Genomic DNA, 9,833 nt, shown 5'->3' with positions numbered 1-9,833 from the left:
ATGTGGTCTGTTCTTGCTCGATTTGGATGCCCTGACGACTTTATTACCCTGATCCGTGCTCTCCATGATGGCATGCTTGGCAGAGTCTGTTACCAAAACACCCTCTCCGACCCATTCCCCGTTACACGTGGACTCAAACAAGGATGCGTTCTTGCACCTACATGTTTTTTACTGTATGTGGCTGCGATGCCTAATGAGGTCCCACAAACCTCTACTGGTATCAAAATGCGCTGTCGCATGGACGGAGGGCTCTTCAATCTTGCTCGCTTCCGTGCTAAGTCGAAAACCTCTGCTCATACAATTCATGAGTTACAGTTTGCCGATGACAATGCCACACCTGTTAGGACTCCTGATGACATCCAAACGATAGCTACCATCTACAACAACTCTTATGAGCATTTTGGAATGGAAGTTAACACTGATAAAACTAGGATACTCAACCAAACACCACCTGACCACACCTCTCCAGAGATCAATATCAACAAAAGACCTTTAGGTGAAGTGGACTACTTCTCTTACCTTGGTAGCATACTTTCAACAGCACCAACATGTGCAAAGGATATTGAACAACGTATAAAAGCAGCTCACTGTGCCTATGGAAGACTTAACCATCGTGTTTTCCACAATCCACAACCATGCCATATCTATCTGTACAAAAATTATGGTCTTCCGGGCAGTCGTTCTATCTACTCTTCTCTATGCTTGTGAAACCTGGACATTATACCGCCGTGACATCAAACGTCTTGAAAATTTCCAGCAGAGAAAACTGAGGCAAATAGTAGGTACTCGTTGGGAAGATTGTCTTACCAACGATGCAATCCTTGATCGCGCTAGGCTGCCCAGTTTGGAAGCCACAATATTGCAACACCGCCTTCGCTGGACAGGGCATGTCATATGAATGGACCCAACGAGACTTCCACGAATAATGCTTTATGGTGAACTAGAGACAGGGAAAAGACCCTCCGGAAGACCAAAAATGAGATACAAAGATCAGCTGAAAGTCTCCCTCAATCATGCAAAAATTGATCTGGATTCATGGGAACTACTTGCTAGTGACAGACCACTTTGGAGAAAAAGAATTAGGGAAGGCACGGAAATTTTTGAAAAAAAACAGGATACAAAAAGCCCAAGAAAAACGAAACACTAGAAAAGAAAAGCTAAAACTACCACGTCCCTCACCCTCCATACAATGTGACTTTTGCCCACGTCTATTCCATCATAGACTGGGGCTCCAAAGCCACATACGACATCACCATCCAAAACCAAATTCAATTTGAAGATGAAACCAATGCTCAGACACGAGCTGGAGCCGACGATGGGAGAATAGCCTGCATAGACTAGTTCTATTATAAAGAATAAAATGTTATCTTCAGGGACTTTTACATGGAGTAGATTTTACTTATAGTTGTATGCAAATAACACAGAAATATTCATGTACTTAATTGCACAAAAGTGCAAAAAACTTGTAAAAGTTTTGAAATAGATTTTAAGTGGATATGTTTATATTCGGATGTATTTAAACTATTTCGTTATTAACCAATTACATGGGTTTACAATTTACATGGCAATTACATGGGTAACCAATTACATGGGCATTACATGGGTTTTTGAATGTCTAGCAAAGTAGAAACTATGCAAAATTATACATTTTTGCTGTCTGGGTAACTGGGTAGTGGGTACTGGTATTCTTATCCAATATCCACTCCAGCCTTGCAAAAGTAACAACCGAACACACTTAGGTTGAAGATTACTTGTCGATTAGTTGTTGTATGACTGCAATGCACAATATAGGACTTGGTTTAAATTCTATACATATATATGTTATTCTAAATTATGATAGATTTTTTAGAGAGTTTGCCCAAACCCTTAAATTAATTTTTCAGAAAACGCAATTATGGTGTTGTAGCCTATCCTTATGCCCCAGTCCTCAATCAAGGGGGCTGCGGCCTTTTATTACTAAACATTACTGTGTTTTGACACAACAATGCAGAGAAATTTGATCGATTAAATCTTTACAACTAAACTGCACCAATTTAAAGCCTTTTTTAATAGTTTTTCTTTCCAAATAAAGTCTAACTTAGCATTTGATTTACCTCATTGCAAATACCAAAATTGCTTCTTTTTGCAACACTAAAGTATCAGCAAATTATCGATATCAGCCTAAAAAAGTGATATTGGTACATGTCCACGTCAATTCAATAAACAATACAAACTAAATATAATTAAAAAAATTCCTGACTTGGTTGTTTATTGTCATCAGACTGGCCACCTTGCTTTAGATAGAAATATGGAATTTTTGAATAAGGTGGCTGCTCAAATAGATGAATGGAATGTCCTTCGTTGCCTCCTTATTGTTGTATGCCAATTTATTGTTTATGTATATATTTACGTTCACATGACTGTTCATACAATGATGAATAAACTGTTTCTTGTCTTATCTTTGTAAAAACATTTCTTAAAATAATGCTACAAATCCATAAGTGACAATAAATCTTCTCCTCTTGTGGTTGTTGACGAAGTTGAGTTTATTGTCAAGTCCTCCACAATTTGTGTAAGTTGCTCTGCCCCTTGTTTGGTGGCTGTAATATTTACCACGGTATCATCAGACAATACATCTTTCTTTGAGCTCTGTCCAGCTGAAAGATCATCAACTGAAGAAAACAAGTCAAGACGGAATCCTTCATTATCTGCAATAACTGTATTGGAACCTATCATTTGAGCCAACATATTCAATTCTGCCTTGGCAAGCTGACGACTATCAAATGTAGCAGAAAGATAGTTCCCACCGCCTGCCATGCTATAATCTACAATGTTAGAATCTTTATACAAATTTGTCCCAAGACTTGTGCAGCGATTGCCATCAAGTTTATTCGAAATGCCTTGTGGTAATGCATGGGGTTGAAAATCACAACCACAATCAAAAGTGACAGTTTGCTTTCTATGTTTATTCAGATGAATCATACCAGGAACATCACTACCACCTGCGACTTCCCCAGTTGTTTCAATTGCAAATTTCCCCTCATTATTTTGCTTTTTTTGGTTTAAATAAATAGAAACTTTGTTGTTAGAATCTTGAACAAATAGCAGCAAGGCTTGCCTGATAAGCATAAACTCTCCTTGAGTCATTCCACCGTATGAATCTACAATTCTTCTAAAAACATTTTTGACCTTGACAGTAACATGCATATTGCTGTTAACAAACTCCAAAATGGCATCGATATGATTTAATGTGAGATGTAAAAGATCTTTTGGGTTAGCACACTTGATAAACTGGTGCTTTACTGCCATTAACATCAAATCAAATAACTTTTCCATGCTATCGGTGTTAACTTTCATGATGGAAGAATGAACTATTTTGGTGAATATTGTTCTCACTGCTTGCTTGCTGTACAACACTTGGGGTTTTTCCATTTCATTTAAAGATTCATTATTGAACATAGTTGCAACAATATCAGCCATGACTTTCTCAGCTCTTTCATGAGGAATTTTTTGAGCCGCCAAACGCTGGTCAAGCACATACAGCATTTCACCACCCAAATTATAAAATAAAATTGGCAGAGAAAAATATGCCATTGTTAGAATTTTCACAAACTCTGAAATAAATCAAAATTCATTAAAACTGATCCTGGCATAAGTACGGTACTGAAAATGAATCTGCAAATTTTGATACATATGTATATATCATGTATACAAGATACGTCCTAAAGAAAAGGCAGTAGTTCCAGAAAAGGTGAGCAAATCTGAAATAGGGCTAGTAAACAAAAATATAAATATAATGCCCTGAGGCTATATTTACCATATTTGGTGACCTTGTTTCTTTTTTCGACCATTGGCCAAATTTTCATAAAAAATTTCAAGTCAATTTAGTCACAATGCCAGAAAAAAAGTGTGTTTTGTTCACTTTTGTTTGGATCTGTTGACAATAGCAGAAAAAAAACTATTTGAAAGAGGTGAACTTTTTTTGTTTTTTGTAGGGGCTTGGTTAATGTTAATTTTTGAAGTTTTTGTTGCATCTATTCCTCTAGGTTTTTTTTTCAGTCATTTGCCGGGCATTAACCAATCTTTTAGCAAATTGTCCTAAAATATTAAAGTGAATTTGGTCACAATGTCCAAAATATATGCATGATTGCATGCAAATCAAATATAGTTAGTAGTCTCTAAACACTTAACAGCCTGTTTTCCCCTAAAAAGAGCATCATCACTCATCAGAAGGTCCGTATTGAAATAGAATCCTTATTCATTAAAAAGTATATGCTAAATTGATTTTAGTTATTGCAAAGAAATCAGTTTTTGTCAATTGGATTTTACTTTTCGTTATGTGCGATAATTCAAACAATCCATATTGTAATTGGTAATAGTATTGTATATGTACGGTATTTGATTCTCTCATACCGTACCAATTCAGTCCTTTCATGTAATTGACTTCATTAGATGAGGTTGCCGGTCCCGCAACTTTTTTTGCGGAATTGAGCTAGTTTTGATTCAATACTCACATTGCTCAGTAGGCAGTAATCAGGTTGAGCGGCTGCAAGTGATCGATTTTTTGATTTTGTGTGTACAATCGATGTCATAGCAAACATTTCATTAAGTTGCAGTCGACCTCAAACCTTAGCGGCCGCATAAAACAAGGATGTAAGGTTGGCTAGGTAATAATAACAGTATTATAATAGATGAGTCGTGTTTAATCACACAAAACTATACATACTAACAGAAAAACACAAAAAATAATGCAAAAATGTTTAAATAGTCGAAAGCGATACAGCCGATACACCCACCACCAAGGGCAATATTCAATCTTCATCGTTCAACAGCAACTTTGCATATGACTAGGCTATATTTAATATATTTAAATAGTGTAACGTTTTCGGCACAACTATCAAAGAAGTAAATGTTGTGAACGTCAAAGCTGCTTTTTTGTTTACACTTTTTTATTTAACTCTGACACATTATGAGTATCTTTGCTTCAACAACAATATGGGGAGTTTTGCACATGTTACTGCCCTAGTTTTGAACTTTTTTTTAAAGCGATACATATTTTTAATGATGTTGACAGCTTACCTGATGAGTTATAGTTTACCCTTCTCGCAACTGGACACGCTTTTTCGCCTTAGTTAAACAATTGCTGGCAGATTAAGCTTTTTTTACATTGATATAACATCTGCATTCTGCAGGCATTGCATCATTCTAAAAATCGTCACCCTTATAACAAAACTGCCTAACTCATTTTTTTAGCTTTTAAGAAAAACACAAAAAACTTCCGCAAAGATAATGTTTTTATTAACGAATTTTTGCAAAAAAAGTAGCCTACAGTACTTTAGTGAGTGTGAAGCGTCTTGAGCATTTTTTCAGGCATCACTAAAGTTAAAACCAGTGACTTGGGCTGAAAATCTCAAAATGGTCAAAAAGTGAGTTAGGCAGTTTTGTTATGAGGGTGACAAAATGGTGGATTTGCTGGCTGGGTTTATACAACCAATAGGTGTTCAAACTTTGGGTCGCATGTTTTTTTGCCGACGCAATTCATATTTTGTTTGATTGCTTTAGCATTCACCCTGGCAATTACAGATGCCAAATTCTAAAATTGTAGTATGATGGCTTGTGAAGGCAGAGGATTTTCGCTTGATTGTGGAATTTTGCTCAGTAAAAATGTGTTGCTTATCCTAAAGAAGTAGAACTGTGGAATGTAGTAAAAAATCTACAAAGCAAATTTCGAACACCTGCTGATATGAACCCAGCCAGCAAATCAACCATTTTTTTACACTGATTTAACGCATCCAGATTTTGAATCAATGTAAAAAAAGTTTACATCTACCAGCAATTGTTTAGCTGAGGCGAAATAGGGTGTCCAGTAGTGAAAAGGGAAAACCGTAACTCTTGAGGTAAGCGGTCAACATCAATAAAAACAACTGAAGTACAACAGTTTGAAATTCTTCAACCAAAAATATGGAATGGTCTACCTTATGAAATAGTGGGAGAGTTTCCAGCTCATAGCTCTATAACTTTATAAGTATAAAAACTTTCTAAAAAACACTTAAAATTCATTAGGCCTATGTATGATATATGAATAAACTGTGTCTGTGATTGTTTCTATTGTCAGTTATCACAACATTGACGACTGTTTCATAAATTGTTTCGGATTGAACATTGTTGGTACTATGTACGATTGTACGGTACTATATATGCTGTCATCTTATTGACTGTATTCATTTAGGCATATAAACTGACTGACTGTGTTAGAGTAAAGGTGAGTCCAATACTTGAAATTGAATCCAAGCATCGGGGGATAAGAAGATAAGGTTCTCATTATACTAAGTCTTCGGCAGGGTCCACGTCTTTTAGGCGCAGACAGTTAGGCGCGCACACTGTGGCGTCAGGATATTTAGGTGCGGAGCACTGTGGCGCCCGTTCATTTAGGTGCTATTCCTAGTAAAGTCTGCAGATTGATCAGCTTGGCAGGTAGGGCAATGCTTTTCACACAAAATGTTATATAAATATTGAACAGAAAAATATGTTGTTTTGTTAATGCACGTGTGGAGATGAGGAGCCAGACAACGCTCTACTACTCTTGATATTAGTATATCTCCACAGGACATTTGCTATGCATCCTGAACACAGGTTGCAGCTGGTGGAACCTTACTTAATCTGTTATCTTTCGCAATTACTTCTACTCTGGATGGATTGGTCGTGTGGCGAGTTGGTATGAGACAACGCTCTACTACATGAATACATTTCTATAGGGCATATGAACCCTGGCTACAAGTTGCAAGCATAATGGTGCGACTTTGCTCGTTATTAAACCTAGTCAGGGTTTTGAAGGAAAACTAAGTTACTCTTCACTCAAGCCTACCACCCGCTTGAATATATCCTAGGCTACGGTATCTTTTTTTACTGATGTTTATTGTTTAGTGTAGTTATTATTTGACTCACTAAAAGTGAACTCAATCATGTTTGGAAACTTGAATAATTTATTGATAAAGCTTTCGCCTGCGCAAACCTGGACTAACAAACATATGCCGAACACGCGCATTAAAATACAATATATTTTGTGTGAAAAGCATTGCCAGTTTAAGCAGCTTCACGCACGGAAGCCATAACATATTTTTCTGTTCAATACAACATTTTGTGTGAAAAGCATTGGCCTACCTGCCAAGCTGATACAATCTGCAGACTTTACTAGGAACAGCACCTAAATGAACGGGCGCCACAGTGCTCCTCACCTGAATATCTAGACGCCACAGTGTGCGCACCTATTTGACCGGCGCCTAACTGTCTGCACCTAAAAGACTTGCTCCCCTAACGAGAGTAGACTGGCCAGTTTCTTTCTCTCAGGCGCCTTTAATAATAATATAATAATAAATATTTGATGTTGTAAGCACCGAGGTGCTTTATTATCATTCTCATATGCATTTACATCTGCACATATACATCTATCATTTACATTTACACATAGGCCTACATCATTTACTTCAGCAACTATGCCCACCCAATTTATTAGGGAGCAAGTCTTTTAGGCGCAGACAGTTAGGCGTCGGTCAAATAGGCGCGCACACTGTGGCGTCAGGATATTTAGGTGCGGAGCACTGTGGCGCCCGTTCATTTAGGTGCTATTTCTAGTAAAGTCTGCAGATTGTATCAGCTTGGCAGGTAGGGCAATGCTTTTCACACAAAATGTTACATTGAAAAGAAAAATATATTGTTTTTTTAATGATCGATTGATCGTGTTTGGCATTGATTTTTTGTTAGGCCAGGTTTGCGTCGGCGAAAGCTTTATCAATAAATTATTCAAGTTTCCAAACATGACTGAGTTCACTTTTAGTTAGCCTATATAAGTCAAATAATAACTACACTAAACATCAGTAAAAAATATACCGTGGCCTATATTTTGTGTGAAAAGCATTGCCGGTTTAAGCAGCTTCACGCACGGAAGCCATAACATATTTTTCTGTTCAATCAGGGTTCGATCTTAGCGCTGGTCCTCTGGCCAATGTCTAGTGCGAGTTCCCCGCGGACCAGTACGAATCGTTTCGCACTGGTCCGACTGTCCAGTGCGAAAATATCATTGTGTTATGACTGTCGTTTGATCATTTAGAGTGCGTGGTTTTTGTTTGCGCTTCTATTCAAACAGGAAAACACGTGATCCATGCCTGTTAAACCGTAAGAAAAAGGCAGCAACATCACGTGTTAAATCATAAGAAAGAAGCAATCGCAACATCACGTGACGATGTTAAATCGGAAGAAAAAAGGGGAATCGCAACAACGCGTGAGCTCTGGTAGCCTAGTACAGTACTCTCAAGAGATTTGATGCATAAAAATGTTAAGATTGTGCTAGAGTTTAGAGAGCATTTGAGTGATGAGGCCATAGACGCCTAAGCCGTGGGCGTGGGGGCCTGGCCCCCACGCATATTTCTGCGTGGGGGCAACTTTTTATGCTGCATTGATACATAAAACAATAGGTGAACTAGCGATCGGCAGCAGGAAAACATTTTTTAATGCAAACCGCAACAGCTTCGCGATAAATAATCACTAGAAGGAGTAGCGATGCTACAATCCCACCCCAGACAAAAAAAATCTGTCATTTTCAAAGATTCAACGTCTGCAGACGTTGAATCAATGTAAAAATGACTGATTTTGCTGTCTGAGACATAGCAAAAATCTGCCATTTTGCGTCGATTCAATGTCATCAGATGTTGAATGTACCCAAAAACAACATAATTTGCTACGTTGACGCAGCGTGCGTTTAGCTTAATGTGCTTGCAAACAGACTCGATGTCGCTTTCAAAAGTCGAAACCTCTGCAGAGAGTTGTCGCGGCAGTGAATCCCTTGCTGTGAAAATGAACTTGACGTCTCGGCCCGAGGTAACCACTAACCAACGTAACAAGGGCTGGTGCAAACTGCATGGCGCACACACGGCAAAATCAACACAACAACGGACTCGCGCAAACTGCATAGCGCACACACGACCGTTGCCATAGAAACCCGATCAAAGGCGGGGAATATGCGGATCTTTTGTTTCATCTGCAACACGAAAACGGGCTTATTACAGCGAATTGAAACTTGAAAGCTGGTCAGCGATAAGTTGCGATATTGTAGTGAAAAGGGAGCAATGTCAAGTCAAAAACTTAATCAAACGTCTCTCTGTAACTATTTTCAAGGGCTGTTTACGGATGTCAGCAACTTTTAAATTTATTCAAGGTGACGTGATGTTGAATTGATGTAAACATGAATGATTTTGCTTTCAACAGGTATATTTTCAAGCATATGATCAAGTTAGTATTTTCATTCCATTTACAGTATACCTTTTCGTCTCTTGTTTCATGCTAATAAATCTAAATCGTTGCTAAACTTTATGTTGTGCTTAGCTTAAAGAGTCGCAGTCCATCAACCGCTAGCCAACGCAGACGCATGGCATGTGTTTTGGTCGAGTTTTTATAATAATTAACGGTAGGTCGAACGTAGTGATAACTCCGAGTGTGGTAATAACAGCAATCCTAGTGTGACGACATAATCACGTCATCCATCTGCGTGACATTTCGCTGAATTTACGTTGCTGCTGATGAAACACACTTTCGCCCCCACGGCCAAAAAAATAGTTAGGCGCCTATGAGGCATCAAATTAACTTAATAAATAGGTTAAATTAATAATGATTGTTGACTGTTATTATTGAATTGGGTACTATTGAATAAGAGTACCGTACTTAAGGTTTATGCAAGATTGCTTAAAGAATTCGCGTTCTGTTCAATAAAGTTCTCTTTATTACAAAATTTATCAGTAAACGGACGGACCAGTGCAATCTCGTGCGGACCAGTGCAAATGGTGAGCCACTGGTCCGGTTGG

The 9,833-nt window shown here is 38.0% G+C and overlaps 2 protein-coding genes across 2 annotated transcripts; one reads left to right on the top strand and one right to left on the bottom strand.

Moving 5' to 3' along the window:
- LOC145787279 (uncharacterized) lies at positions 1-926 on the top strand. The gene is made up of 2 exons (XM_082598990.1): positions 1-571; positions 835-926. Exons 1-2 carry the CDS (start codon positions 1-3, stop codon positions 924-926), a joined length of 663 nt encoding a protein of 220 aa, XP_082455116.1.
- A 1,540-nt stretch (positions 927-2,466) lies between these two features.
- Positions 2,467-3,573, bottom strand: LOC145787955 (protein OSCP1-like). The gene has a single exon (XM_082599794.1). The coding sequence runs from the start codon at positions 3,571-3,573 to the stop codon at positions 2,467-2,469; it is 1,107 nt and encodes a 368-aa protein (XP_082455920.1).
- Between the last annotated feature and the right edge of the window lie 6,260 nt (positions 3,574-9,833).

The sequence above is a fragment of the Aplidium turbinatum genome, chromosome 18 (assembly GCF_918807975.1).
Source record: "Aplidium turbinatum chromosome 18, kaAplTurb1.1, whole genome shotgun sequence".
NCBI lineage: Eukaryota > Metazoa > Chordata > Ascidiacea > Aplousobranchia > Polyclinidae > Aplidium > Aplidium turbinatum.
Note: the sequence above shows the minus strand (reverse complement) of the source record. Positions and strands in the feature narration are given on the sequence as shown.

Coding starts and splice junctions, on each gene's coding strand:
- LOC145787955 (XM_082599794.1), bottom strand. CDS start 3,573: ATGGCATATTTTTCTCTGCCAATTTTATTTTATAATTTGGGTGGTGAA.
- LOC145787279 (XM_082598990.1), top strand. CDS start 1: ATGTGGTCTGTTCTTGCTCGATTTGGATGCCCTGACGACTTTATTACC. Junction 572..834: donor TGCAAAGGATATTGAACAAC/GTATAAAAGCAG, acceptor TGATCGCGCTAG/GCTGCCCAGTTTGGAAGCCA.